At 34.8% G+C, this 15,882-nt stretch overlaps 1 protein-coding gene across 8 annotated transcripts in view; it reads right to left on the minus strand.

Annotated features, from left to right (window-relative positions):
- Positions 1-15,882, minus strand: part of DMD (dystrophin) — a 2,485,149-nt gene that overhangs the window by 1,360,234 nt on the left and 1,109,033 nt on the right. For all 8 annotated transcript variants that reach the window (XM_082378022.1, XM_082378021.1, XM_082378025.1 and 5 more), the window contains 4 exons: positions 11,214-11,426; positions 8,273-8,386; positions 7,175-7,330; positions 579-749 (listed from right to left, as the gene is read on the minus strand). In XM_082378022.1, coding sequence (XP_082234148.1) covers positions 579-749; positions 7,175-7,330; positions 8,273-8,386; positions 11,214-11,426 — 654 coding nt within the window. The remainder of the gene's footprint in view (positions 1-578; positions 750-7,174; positions 7,331-8,272; positions 8,387-11,213; positions 11,427-15,882) is intronic.

A 15,882-nucleotide genomic window follows, 5' to 3' on the forward strand; every position in this document is an offset into this window, starting at 1 on the left:
AGAGGATTACACTGACTACTGAGTTGTCCGGGGCCATCCTGAAACGCAGTTGTGTAGATTCAATTACCAAGCTTCACCTCTCAGTCCTTGCTACATACCAGTTTCCTTGGTCCTAAATCAGTGTTATATTTTTTATCCTATCGTTTCAAGAGAAGTTCATGTAAACACAGTCCTTTTATCCATATTAAAGACCATCAGCTAAAATATTTAGTACTCCCAAATTCTAAGAAACCCCTTTAAACCACCAAATTAACACAGCCTGTTGACATTTCCAACTGTCATTTCAATAACACTTTGACATATTTCCAGTTTGAATTTGTATCAGCTAGAAACATCTAATGTGAGTAGCTGATTCCAATCTCTTAATAGTACATAATTTCAAGGGGAAAATGCTCCAAACTGTGATTGTCAATATTTATGCTGTGACCACAATGCATAGACTTAATAAAAAGTTTAAACATTCTACACAATGTATATCAAACTTGAAGCTAAATCAATCAAAAAGCAACCTCTACTATTAAACCAAGAAAAGAGCTGACTGTGCAGAATCACAATTTGTTTTATTTGTTTTCTTTTACCTTCATCTCTTCAACTGCTGTCTGTAATTCATCTGGGGTTTTATATTCAAAATCTCTCTCTAGGTATTCTTCTTCAGCTTGTGTCATCCATTCATGCATCTCTGATAAATCTTTCTGAAGGCTTACAGTTTTATCCAAACCTCCCTTTAAGGCCTCCTTTCTGGCATAGACCTTCCATAAAACAAACCAAGAAGTAAAGCATGAATATTGAAAGTCACAAAACATTACCATTATTTTATTACTGAGGAATCTGTAAATAATAGAAAGCTTAGATAGAAAAGACGAAGCAAGAAGTAAAAAGCTTACATGAATGAGGAAAGTAACTCAAAGCAATTGGATACACTTAATTTCACATAAGTGTTAAAATGAGTTATAGGCATTTACTTGGCATAATGAACAGATTCCCCTAAGACCACAGTTTAGCTGTTGTGTATGGTAATGCATTTCTGCAAATGGAGAATAAAGAAAAACATTGTTTCAGTTGGAAAAGTAAATTTATTGGCACACAATAGAAGTAGAAATTCTTTGTGCTCTTTGATGCTGTTTTACAAGTTCAAATATCCTAGGAACTTAATAATCATATACATACAGAAAACTCTCATAAAAAAGAAAGAACAGAAAATGGATAAAAGACATAGTCATGTAATTCACAGAAATAAAATTAAAATGAGGCCATATATATGTGAAAAGATGCTCAGTATCATTTATAGTTAAATAACAGCAAATTAAATTAAATTAGTGTTTTCAAATATGAGACTGGAAAAAACTAGCAAAAATGCCCAGTTTGAGCAGGGATGTGGGAAAAGAAAAGTTTTTATACCCGTTGAGGGAAATATCTGACATAGTACAACCTTTTAGACAGTAAATTGGCAAAATGCATTAAATTTCTTAATGTTCATAAATCTGAGTCTACTCTTCCACTTTAAAGAATGAATCATACAAAACAAAGTGTACAAAGCTGTATGTACACTATTCAATTCAGCTTCGGAGACAGCAACGTATTGGAAACAAACCCAAATGTGCTTTCATGGAGAGTTAGTTAAATAAATAGTGGGATACACATGTACACACACAGAATAGGATACCACGTAGCACCAATACATCTATACTGAAGCAAAAGTTACCCAGTATTTAATTTTAAATTAAAAAAACAAGTTGAAAAAGAGCATGTGTGACAGGAGACTTGTGCTTTGTAAAGTCTCATATATTTCTGAAATACTAACGTTATAACAGAATTTATTACTTATTAACCAGAAAGATAGCAAAACTTAAAATACCTAAGAGAAAATCGTGCATGCTAATAGCTTGTTATAAAGTACCCTGCTGTAACACACTGAGGGAAAAATCTCAATTCAGTATTAGAATGATTATATATAGTGCTTCTCTTTTACCTTAAAAAATAACTCTAGGGACTTCCCTGGTGGTGCAGTGGCTAGGAATCTGCCTGCCAATGCAGGGGACACAGGTTTGAGCCCTGGTCCGGGAAGATCCCACGTGCTGCGGAGCAACTAAGCCCGTGTGCCACAACTACTGAGCTTGCGCTCTAGAGCCCATGAGCCACAACTACTGGGCCCATGCGCCACAACTACTGAAGCCCGCACGCCTAGAGCCAGTGCTCCGCAACAAGAGAAGCCACCGCAATGAGAAGCCTGCACACCACAACGAAGAGTAGCCCCCGCTCACCGCAACTAGAGAAAGCCCGCACGCAGCAACGAAGACCCAACACAGCCAAAAATAAATAAATAAATTAATTAATTAAAAAAATAACTCTAATCAAATGATGTTATTCTTCTCTCTGGGATTAAGTAGAGTTCTATCTTTTAAATAACAGAGTTGTATTTGTAAAGTCTTAATATATAAGGCATAATTTTAGTATAATGAAGTTTTCATGGTACTTTACCAAATACTAAATATGTGCAGAACCATCATCATATTAATTTTCCTTACACTTTACAACCACCCTAGGCCTAATGTAGTTAAATTAAAACTAATTTCTTTACTCTCCTAGGAGAATGTAGTGCTTCATCTATTGAAATGTAAATGTATGTTTCATTCTGACACAGCTAGAAGCATGTATCTAACAATTACACTAGTTAAGGTATAAAGATTATTTTGCATAGTCAATGAGCCTATAATAATCCCAAGTAAACAAGCTGTTAAATTTCTACTTAGATACTCTGCTATAATCTTTTGAGGTAGTTGGCAAAGTGACAATAATGTTAGAGTGACTAACAGAACTTAGGCAAAGACTTGTAGTAAAAAAAAAATATTGCATGCTATAAAACTAAACCAGAAGAAAGGGATCAGGAGTGATTATTTTAAAAGGAAAGAAAGAAAAGAAAAGGAATTCATTTTGAGGTGACAGCATGAGTGCATTGGAAAGAACACCAGCTTTGGAATCTGGATACCTGTACTCAGTCACTAACAAGCTAAGTGAACCTGGAAACATCACTTCATTTCTCTTTATCTCCACTTCTTAACTAACCTAACAATTGGACCAGAAGATTTCCAAGGTCTTTTCCAAATTTAACATTCCACAGCTCTACAACTGATCAGAGAGAGATGAATTTTTTTTTGTGGTTTCGTATTTTAGAAGGATTTCTGTGAAAACATTGAGGTTACAATCACAATTTCTCCCTCACCTTTATCACATTAGTGATGTCAACCTTCTAGGCTTAAATTTACCAATCCACCGCCACAGTTTCAGCAGATTATATTGCATCAACCTCTTGATAAAATAGAAAGTTCTTCATGTTTCCTGTTCTAGAATTTGTAAATCTAACATTCAGCACTGCTCCTCCCCATTCCACTTCCTTCTCCCCCCACCTTTATTAAGATACAATTGACATAAAACACTGTTTAAAGTACACATATATATCGTGAAATGATTACCACAATAGGATTAGTAAATGCCTTCATCATCACACATAATTACCATTTTTCTTTTTATCGTGAAAACATTAAAGATCTACTATCCCAGCAACTGTCAAGTATAGAATATAGAACTGTCAGCTGTAGTTACCATACTGTAAATTAGATCCCAAGAACTTCCTCATCATAAACCAGAAGTTTGTACCACTTGACCAGAATCTCTTCATTTCCCCGACTCTGCAAGCCCTGGCAGTCCCCATTCTACTCTCTTGAGTTTGGCTTTTTTAGATTCCACATATAACTGAGATCATACAGTATTTGTTTTTCTCTGACTTATTTGACCTAGTATAATACCCTCAAGTTTCATCCAGGTTGTTGCAAACTGCAGGACTTCCTTCTTTCTCACAGCTGAATAATACTCGTGTGTGTGTGTGTGTGTGTGTGTGTGTGTGTTTGCCACATCTTCTTTATCTGTTTATCCTTGACCAAAGCTTAGGTTGTCTCCTTATCTTGGCTATTGTGAATAATGTTGCAATGAATTTGGGAGTGCAGATATCTCCTTGAGATCCTGATTTCATTTCCTTTGTAAATATACCCAGAAGTGGGATTGCTGGATCATAAGGCAGCTCTATTTTTAATTATTTGAGGAATCTCCATACAGGTTCCACAGTGGTTGTATTGTGTGTGTGCTGGAGGCTGTGGGGTGTGATGCTGAAGGTTGAAATTATAAAGAAGTTACCGCTAGTGACGATGTCTAGGTTATGAAGCTGGGAGTGAGTGGCTGAGGCAGGGTGGAAGACAAAAATCACTGGAGCGGCTATCAAGGAACCGAGGGCTCAGGAACTGGAAGAACCATCTAAGAAGATACTGAAATCACCAAGAATTATGACAGGAGTAACAGTGAGTCAGCTGTTAAAATACTCAAGGAATGAGGCAGAGTGACCCAGGGGACTGGATGACTGCACCCAAAAGATGTATTAACTTGGAAAGACAATGATCTGCAAGGTGCCAGAATGACATCCACCTGGTTTCTAAATCCAGTGTTTCTTGATAACTATCTAGTATAAATTTAGAGCTACTAATAATTAAAATATATAATCATACATTATTTATTTAGAAATTATAAATGCTTTATAATTTTATATATGTAGGTTTATGTCTATTTCATATCCATTTATTTTATTTAACAAGCATGTACATAGTGGTTATTCTGTGCTAGATACTGATCTATACACCGTACAAACACAAATTCATTTAATTATTATTTTAAAATTCTTATAAAGCGGGCAGTAATATCATCACATTGTAAAGACTGGGAAACTGAAGCACAGAGAGATTAAGCAACTTTTCCAGGATCACACAGGTAGTTTATGGTGGAGGCAAGATTTAAACCCAGGCAATCTGGTTCCAGAGCTCTTGCTCTTACACATTGTTTGCCTCTCCATCCACAAGAAAGTCTTCTCCATCCATCAGAGTTTTTATTTTATCCAATTTGGCCAAATATTTTGGGGAAGTGGGTCTGACAAATCTTTTCATTGTGAGATAGGAGTTATCTTACATAAATGTTATCTTTATTTTTGTGTACATAGTTTATACGCTCAATTTAAGTACCCCACTTGAATTCCAGATGCATTTTGACTGTCTACTTCTCCAAAATAAACATGACCAAAATAGAAGTACTGATCATTCTATTAAGCTAGTCAATTTGGTTCCTCCCTTAGCTCGCAGTCTTTCCTTCTTCAAAGGCACAGTAGCCAACACTGTTGCTCAAAACAGAAAACTCTGAATATGCTTTCATCCCCCGCTCCCCATCACCCTGGACTTCCTGCAAGCATTCTCCTTCAGCAAGCACTGCCATTTCTAATGGCGTCTGATAAAACATAAGATCAAGAAACGAATGTGTAATTAGGATAAGAATAATGATCAAGGGTGGATGTGAGTGTGAAAGCCCTGATGAAAAATATAACAAGGAAGAACTTGCCTAATTGGTTAGAAGAAACAAGAAAAATAAGTGACCACATTGAGTGAGATAAGCTTGCTGAAGATGGCCAGGGAGGACAGAGTTTCTACAAAGTTTGACTCACACAACACTTTGGTCCAGTTTGCCTAGAATAACACAGCCCCTCTTCATGTTAATTACTGTATAATGGGAAAATACACATAAAAGCAATAAACAGTAATGAGACAGAGCAACAAGAGTTCAAACCAGCTCTATCTCTATGGAAGAACTTGGAAAATTATTGGGAGAGGTTTGGACAGTTAACCAAACACGATGTCATAAGAGGATTATACGTTTCAAATTTCTTCATATCTCTCAATCTCCACTAACATCCCCGCTGTTCTTTGCCAGTATTATTTCCTACCTGGGTAACTGGGATTCCTACATGCTTCCACTTGTGCCCCTTTGGTCTGTTCTTCATATAACAGGATTATATAGCAAACTTTTAAACAACCACTTTACATGATGCCACTTCTATACCTAAAAGTCTAATAGCTTCCCATCGTACCTGACATGCATAGTAAATCCTCACTGTGACTTAAAAGAAAATTAATGACTCTTATTTCCCGCCCATTTTCTCATAAAAATTTTTTTGCTGTTGTCCTCTCCCTCGCTCTAAATAAACTGGTGTTGTCCTTTCTATTCATCTATTAAAAGCATCCAACAAACAAATACCTTTCATACTGGCCTTCCAGGAAAACATCAATGATATAATCTATTTTCTAAGTAATATTTTTTTCCTGAACATCCCTTCTAGAACCAGCTTACTGCAGGAGAAGAATGCAAGCTAGCTGACCCAGGGCTATCTCATCTGTGAGTTAACAGAACTGTTGAGCATTTGTCAGTGATGGTATTAGCTGGGTGACTTGCCTTGACTTTTACTTGTCCAAATTCCTTTCTTTTTCAAATTTAGTTTTTGCCTTTTAGCATGATTTCTTTTCAACTTTCAAAGGTTACTTAGAAATAATGAAAGACTGACTGCCTCTAATACACGTAAAATGAAACCTCTCATTAACTTCAAAAAAGGTATTAGCGTACTGAAAAGCAGTCATTGCATTAGGTCAAAATTTCATCTTCTGAACAAGAAGTATTTGATGTACAGTACGTGTGTATGTAATATTTTCTTTTCCGTAACTTAATCTTAAAATTGGAAATAAATATCTATAAAACACTCTGCTATATAAAAATGAGGAACTCAGATGTGAATGTACAGTTATTTTATATGTTTTCTACTGAGCTATTCTTAACTACTTCCCAATCTTAATCCATTTATTGAAAGGGACCTACTGAAGAAGCCAAACTTGTCAATCCTAACAATCAAAAGTGAAAAATACTTACCATATTTGTACATATGCATGCATTACTCATTCATTTTATTTCTGTACCAAGTATAGAAGTGTAAAGTATCTTTTGTTGATCCAACTACTTGTATAAAGTTATGCATTGGAGAAAAGATTCAATAAAAATAATGCCTAAGAAAAGGGCCTTATTGTTCAGAATGACAGCTGCATGCGATAAAGTCAATTTAGGACCCCAATAAGATGAATATACTATTTAAAATATCTACTATGAAAATAATTTGTATGCTAGACAAAGGCTAGTTTTAATTAACCGTGCTTTAAAGCAACAACACAGAGACTAAACTTTTTAAAAGGGCAATGGTGAAGGGAGACATTAAGAAATCATAATTAAGAAGAAGCAAGCCACAGTCAGAGATCGAACATACCTGTCGGCACATGTGATCCCACTGAGTGTTAAGTTCTCTAAGCTCTGTCTCCAGTCTAGAAGCAAACTCTGGCTCCGCTTCATTCTTTATTTTCTGTGCACCTTCATTGACACTGTTTAGACTGGGCTGAATTGTCTGAATATCACTGACTAAAAGCTAAGGAAATAATTCAATTTAAGTTAGCTGAAAAAATTACCACAACCTATTAGAAATGCAACATAGGTAGGAAACATAATTAGGAATCATGACACTACACATGAATTTTGCCCTTTAAAATCTGAAATATATGTTGCAAAAAAATGTTCAGTGGTTTTTATGGCATGAATGAAATAGGGAATTATATATATGTAGTCTACTTATATTAGCTACAAAAGTAAATAAGCTTAATACTTCGTGTGAGAAAACTGTGTAAAAATGATGAGTTTTATACATTATTATTTTTGAAGGAATTTTGATTTTCAAACACAGGGTATTGCAACAATTGTTTATAGCAAGATGGTGTGAAGGTTATTTTTAAAATGGATTTGCTTTTTTAGCTTTTATTCACAAAGAAAGTTCTTTAAAGAGCTAGATTGTTCTCTTCCCACTGCATGACAATTGTATAATCAATATTATTTCAAAATACATGTTGTCTTATACTACAGTGCAACATACATGGTAAGAAAAACATAGTATGACTGATAACCTGTAATAAGATATAACAAATAGCTCAAAAAATTCTTTACCTTTAAACTGCATGTTATATCAAAATAATACTGTAAAGTGAGTGTTGAGTAAAAGGCAATATTTTGTCTATTTCTCTCTTATTTAGCCCAGTTTCTCAACCTTGGCACTACTGTCATTTTGGGCTGGGTAATTCTTTGCTGTGGGGTGCTGTTCTGTGCATTGTAGGATATTTAGATGCATCCCTGGCCTCTACCCACTAGATGCCAGTAGCATCTACCCCACCCCAAGTTGCGACAAATGAAAACACCTCCAGACATTGCTAAATGTCCCCCAGAGGGACAAAACTGCCCTTGGTTCAGAATCATCAATATAACTAAATAATATTTTCCATATAAAAGTCTTCATATGAAAAGTGTCATATAAAAATCTTACCCTGCACTGCTTCAGCTGTTTTTTAAGAATTTCTGAATCCCCAAGGGCAGGCCATTCCTCTTTCAAGAAAACATCAACTTCGGCCATCCATTTCTTCAGGGTTTTTATGTGATTCTGAAATCAGAGACCCATTTTAAGGCATTACTGGGGTGCTGATTTATCTTAACACAATTCATCACGGTGATATGTTTGAACACAAGCCCAGGAACAATTCCCATGTTTGAAGGATGTCTCTAAGTAGCTCTTCAGGAAAAGAATATTTTCTCTAAGACTGCATTTTTATGGCCTACTGTATGAGCACTGGTGTATGAAGTCTGCTATTGTTAAAAATAAAGAATTACTACCAAATGTGGTTTTATGATGTTGCTCTTGAGAACATTAAGTCATATCCCCCTCTAGAGAAATTTTAAGTTACAAAACAACTCATGATAATACTAACAATGTGCCCTTAAGTACATAAAACAAACTACGAACAGTAAACTCAATGTAATGGTGTCTTTATAGGCTCCCTAAGCCTGAACTTCCAAAAACTGTTTTCTACAGTTGACAGTTTACATAGCCCCTCCAGTTGAGAACTTTCAGAACAAGATTTTGTCATCTTTAAAGAGAGAAAAATTTTGCTTTTCATTTCGCATTTGCCTGACCAGGGTGAAGTAATGATCAGGTGGAAAATGTCATCTTTTATCATTCGTAAATAGCCAAGTACATCCCATTATTTTCTCACATAATGTCTGTTTGTCCTGCTGCTTTTGGGGGGCTACTTTTCAAGTGTATGATTTTTCAAACTCCTTTATTTGCCTACAATTCAACTATGCTGTCCAGATGTGCTACTTTCTCCTTTCTTAATTAAATTTCTATTGAAAATGTGTGCTTCTCAGAAATTTTCCTCTTCGATATGATAAATAATAATGACTTTAAAAGCATTTGACTAAATCTAAAAACTTCAACATTATTATCTGGCTGACATCTTTTGAGCCTAGTTTTGCTCTTTTCTTCACATCACCATTGTCCTAGTTTAGATCTTATTATTGGCTCCTTGATTATTGCATTAGCTCTTTTTGGTATCTGCTTCAGTCTTACCCCACTCTAATCCATTCTCCACAGTGGTGCCAATATTATTCTCTCCTCCTTCCTCTTCTCAAAGTGATGTTTTAAAAACACAGATATTATCTTATCTTTCCCCCCTTAAAGTAACAGTTCCACCTTATCATTATTTTTAATCCCATCACCATTAGATTATAATTCATATTCCAAAGCATGGTGACCAACCCATTCACGATCTACTCCCAGACCACTTCTCCAATCACATATTTTATTAATCTCCAAACATATCTTTTGTCTCCCCAATATTGAACTACTTCCAGTTAATTGAACATACTGCTCCATTTTGTCAGGAACTCTTTCTTCCTCTTTTATTAGGTGCCTAAATTCTTATTCAAGGTGTAGTCAGATAAACCATGCTCCAAGAACATTTCATAACCCCTTTTCCCAGTTTATGTTGCTTTTCTTCTCTTTCCACTGTCATAACGTTTACTACACTGTTTAATTTACTTACTGTGGTAGGTTAAATAATGACCCTCCAAGATGTTCAGGCCCCCATCACTGGAACCTGTGAATATGGTGCCTCATATGGCAAAAAGGAATTTGCAGATGCGATTAAGTTAAGGATTTTGAGATGGGGAGATGATCCTGGGTTATCCAGATGGGCACAATATAACCACAAGCATCCTTATTAAGACGGAGGAAGGAGTGTAAGAGAGAAATTGGAAGGTGTTATACTACTGGCTTTACAGACAGAAGATGGAAACATGAGCCAAGGAATGTAGTTTCCAAAAACTAAAAATGACAAGGAAACAAATTTTCTCCTAAAGCCTCCAGAAAGGACACAGCCCTGCCTATACCTTGATTTTAGCTCACTGAAACTGACATTGAACTTCTGACCCCCAGAACTGTAACATAATAAATGTGTGCTGCTTCAAGCCATTAAATTTGCAGCAACTTATTACAGCAGCAATAGGAAACAAATACACTCACCTTTCTCCTTCACCAGAACATGGGCTCCTTGATGGCAAGGACCAAATAACTGTACCCTCTTTCGCCACTGGTACTGGTAAAAATGTGTTTTTATGTATATATGTGTATGCATGTATATGCATGTACACATATGTTCATATGTAGAGACACATAAATGTGGATGTTGTGCTTTAAAGAATGATTTAAAACTGCTTGGTCTTTTGGTTTGTGAAAGGTAAGAAAAAAACAACTAAGTAGCTGGACTGGGATTTAGATCCAAAGGCATCTTATTCCAGTGCTTTTCCATCACGCCATGATGCTTTCAAGATTCTTCCCAGCATTAACATTTTTCACAATAATTTACCACATAGGAGAGATATTACCTGCATGACCAAATGTTTTAAACTTTAGACTACAGTGTAATTGTTGGTTTACTAATGCTTGGGTGATCAGGTGGCACTATCCAAACAAATTAAGTCAGTAGAAGTTGGTTTGTGGAAGGTGATGGGGTCAAATTTACACACAAAATTACAAGTGAAATATGCTGATGAAATGATATGACTATATTATATGGTAGATAACTTCTTATCTATTCATAAGCTAAATGATACCTCTATTTAGAGGACAACCAGACTAAAGAAAAGATGGGTTTTGAAAATTATTGAGCTAAAAACATGTTTAAGTCCTATTGGTATTGGTGGAAAAAAAAACTAATTCTAAAGAAAATCTAAGAAGCAGAACTCTTAATTAATCTTTTCTTAAAATCAATAGGCAAACTATACTCCTTTGAGACAGATTTGTGTCTTTTAACCTTATCACTGACTTTGAGGGACTATGGAGGTTAAATGTCTTTAAATTTTATAACTCATCATTAGGAGACAAACAAGTAAAGAAAAAAATGAATATAAAAAGTAAAATCTTGAATTACCTGAAGTTTTCGGAGTTTAGCCATTTGCTCCTCTAGCTTTTGGCAATGTTCGACCAGCTGGGCAGAGAGTTTCTTCCATCGGCCCTCAATCTCTTCAAATTCTGATTGATATTTCCTGCTAATATTAGAGGGCGCTTTCCTTGACATCTCTTTCACAGTGGTGCTGAGATAGTTTAGGCCATTTTGTTGTTCTTGTAGAGAGCTTTGTAAAGCCTCAAAATTAAAAAGAAGAAAGTGCATTTATACTAATTGATGAATACTAACGAGTTTCATTGTTCAATTTCATTGACTAGTTTCAGATAAATCAAATTACTTAAAATGAAAGCTACGTGATTCAAACATCTAAAAATAAATGATGTAACATCAGTTATAAAATAGTCATTTAAATTCTACTTTTAATAAGAGTAGTTTACACATTATTTAATAATATTTTATTTAAAAATCTATGCCTAGTCTTATGAACAATGCCAAATATATACAAAACTATATATTACTGAACCAAAGACCTTTAGCACACCTAATTTTATTACATTTTGTCTGTATATTAATAACTGCATTTATGATTCAATTAATGGAGTTTAACTTAATTATACTGAGCCTTTAAGTAAGATAACTTCTAACCTTCATAGATAAAAATATAACTAAATCAGATTGATAGATGTGATAACAAAGCTCTGAATAAGTTACCGGATGGATGGTTTACTAATGCCAGTTAATGAATGTTTTTTATTTTTCAAAAGACGTTGCTCTGTTTTGTAGTATCACAGTGAAATTCTAGGGAATTTTGGGGAGAATTTACAAACTTGATTTTACATTTATACTGTATAATCTATTCCATCCCTTATAATAGGATGCATATCTTTAGGTTTCACCTACTCAGTATTTACTTAAATGTTACTTTCTGGTTATAAACTAAGAAGGTTGAAGATAAAAAATTGAAAAAAATACCCATTATATACAACTATTACTTTTTACATAAACTTCCGGTTCTATGTAAAACTAAACCCTGAATAGTTGATCATATTTTACACTCACATATGCATAATTATGTGTCAAACATAATTTTGTGGTTGCATATCTTATGTTTATTTTGTGATATGTTATTTTTTACTTTATTTTTATTTTACTTTATTAAACTGTTACCCTTGATTATTTACACAATATCTAGTATGCATAGAACTACATTTTTTTAAACATCTTTATTGGAGTATAATTGCTTTACAATGGTGTGTTAGTTTCCGCTTTATAACAAAGTGAATCAGTTATACATATACATATGTCCCCATATCTCTTCCCTCTTGCGTCTCCCTCCCTCCCACCCTCCCTATCCCACCCTACTAGGTGGTCACAAAGCACCGAGCTGATCTCCCTGTGCTATGCGGCTGCTTCCCACTAGCTATCTATTTTACGTTTGGTAGTGTATATATGTCCATGCCACTCTCTCACTTTGTCCCAGCTTACCCTTCCCCCTACCCGTATCCTCAAGTCTATTCTCTAGTAGGTCTGTGTCTTTATTCCCGTCTTGCCACTAGGTTCTTCATGACCATTTTTTTTTTTAAAGATTCCATATATATGTGTTAGCATACGGCATTTGTTTTTCTCTTTCTGACTTACTTCATTCTGCATGACAGACTCTAGGTCCATCCACCTCACTACAAATAACTCAATTTCCTTTCTTTTATGGCTGAGTAATATTCCATTGTGTATATGTGCCACATCTTCTTTATCCATTCATCTGTTGCTGGAAACAACAACTTAGGTTGCTTCCATGTCCTGGCTATTGTAAATAGAGCTGCAATGAACACTGTGGTACATGACTCTTTTTGAATTATGGTTTTCTCAGGGTATATGCCCAATAGTGGGATTGCTGGGTCGTATGGTAGTTCTATTTTTAGTTTTTTAAGGAACCTCCATACTGTTCTCCATAGTGGCTGTAGCAATTTACATTCCCACCAACAGTGCAAGAGGGTTCCCTTTCCTCCACACCCTCTCCAGAATTTACTGTTTGTAGATTTTTTGATGATGGCCATTCTGACAAGTGTGAGATGATATCTCATTGTAGTTGTGATCTGCATTTCTCTAATGATTAATGATGTTGAGCATCTTTATGTGTCTCTTGGCAATCTGTATACCTTCTTTGGAGAAATGTCTATTTAGGTCTTCTACCCATTTTTGGATTGGGTTGTTTTTTTGATACTGAGCTGCATGAGCTGCTTGTAAATTTTGGAGATTAATCCTTTGCCCGTTGCTTCATTTGCAAATATTTTCTCCCATTCTGAGGGTTGTCTTTTCGCCTTGTTTATGGTTTCCTTTGCTGTGCAAAAGCTTTTGAGTTTCATTAGGTCCCATTTGTTTATTTGTGTTTTTATTTCCATTTCTCTAGGAGCTGGGTCAAAAAGGATCTTGCTGTGATTTATGTCACAGTGTTCTGCCTCGGTTTTCCTCTAAGATTTTGATAGTGTCTGGCCTTACATTTAGGTCTTTAATCCATTTTGAGTTTATTTTTGTGTATGGTGTTAGGGAGTGTTCTAATTTCATTCTTTTACATGTAGCTGTCCACTTTTCCCAGCACCACTTATTGAAGAGGCTGTCTTTTCTCCACTGTATATTTTTGCCTCCTTTATCAAAGATAAGGTGACCATATGTGCATGGGTTTATCTATGGGCTTTCTAACCTGTTCCATGGATCTATATTTCTGTTTCTGTGCCAGTACCATACTGTCTTGGTTACTGTAGCTTTGTAATATAGTCTGAAGTCAGGGAGCCTGATTCCTCCAGCTCCATTTTTCTTTCTCAAGATTGCTTTGCCTATTCGGGGTCTTTTGTGTCTCCATACAAATTGTGAAATTTTTTGTTCTAGTTCTGTGAAAAATGCCAGTGGTAGTTTGATAGGGATTGCATTGAATCTGTAGATTGCTTTGCATAGTAGAGTCATTTTCACAATGTTGATTCTTCCAATTCAAGAACATGGTATACCTCTCCATCTATTTGTATCTTCTTTAATTTCTTTCATCAGTGTCTTATAATTTTCTGCACACAGGTCTTTTGTCTCCTTAGGTAGGTTTATTCTTAGATATTTTATTCTTTTTGTTGCAGTGGTAAATGGGAGTGTTTTCTTAATTTCACTTTCAGATTTTTCATCATTAGTGTATAGGAATCCAAGAGATTTCTGTGCATTAATTTTGTATCCTGCTACTTTACCAAATTCATTGATTAGCTCTAGTAGTTTTCTGGTAGCATCTCTAGGATTCTCTATGTTTAGTGTCATGTCATCTGCAAACAGTGACAGCTTTACTTCTTCTTTTTCAATTTGGATTCCTTTTATTTCTTTTTCTTCTCTGATTGCTGTGGCTAAAACTTCCAAAACTATGTTGAATAATAGTGGTGAGAGTGGGCAACCTTGTCTTGTTCCTGATCTTAGTGGAAATGGTTTCAGTTTTTCACCATTGAGGACGATGTTGGCTGTGGGTTTGTCATATATGGCCTTTATTATGTTGAGGAAAGTTCCCTCTATGCTAGAACTACATTTTGAGCTAAGCAATTTATTGTGAGCCTTCTCCCATGTCATTAAGTATTTTTCAAAAACAGATTTTAATTGCTTCTGCAGTTCATTTAACCATTTCCCATTATTAGCTGTATAAATTAATTTTAAGTTTTCCACTCTTTTAAATTATGTTTATGATCTATTTATCTATATCTCTATGTATCTATACCTGAAAAGTTTTCCTCAGCAAAACTTACATTCAATTTACATTCCCACCAATAAGTGAGATGCAGTTCATTGCTGCCAGACCTGCACTTACTATATATTTTGGGTTTCTCTTTTTTTCTTTTTTTTTGCAATTTAGTATGTAAAAAATAGTATCTCATTTTGTAAATCTGTACTACATCCTTACAATTTGTTTTGTTAATTAAAGTAAAGTTGATTTAAAATATTAGTTTCAGGTGTACAACATAGTAAGTCAATGTTTAACAGATGATACTCCATTTAAAGTTATTATAAAACATTGGCTATATTCCTTGTGCTGTACAAGATATCCTTGTATCTTACTTATTTTACACATAGTAGTTTGTACCTCTTAATCCCATACCCCCATTTTGCCCTTCCCCCACCCCTCTGCCCACTGGCCACCACTAGTTTGTTCCCTGTATGAGTCTGATTCTGTTTTGTTATATTCATTTATTTGTTTTATTTTTTTAGATTTCTTTTTGCACTTTAGTACATAAAAATATCTCATTTTGTAAATTTGTACTACATCCTTTACAATTTGAGTTACAATTTTTCATAGGATTAATGGTCATTTATGTCTCTTTCCGGTGACTACCTTATTAATGACTTACTCAGACAAATGTTTTCCTTATCTCATTTTTCTTTAAAATTGGCTCTGGTACTTTTACAATGTTTGTGATCACTTCCATTTATTTTTGTGCTTACCCATCATATGTTTTTAAAGTTTTATTAGAAATTTCTCCAAAATTTATGCTTATTAAAATGTTTTTGACTTTTTAATCTATGTGGTAGTTTGTTTTGGTGTAACATTTGACACAAGGTTCTAACTTCATTTTTTTCAATTAGTTAATAATTCATCTTCTCAATAATATTTATAAATAATTTTCCCTCCATCACTGTTTTATCAATGGAAATACACTGTTCCATTCATCTGCGTACC

This window comes from Balaenoptera borealis, assembly GCF_965194805.1.
Source record: "Balaenoptera borealis genome assembly, chromosome: X".
NCBI lineage: Eukaryota > Metazoa > Chordata > Mammalia > Artiodactyla > Balaenopteridae > Balaenoptera > Balaenoptera borealis.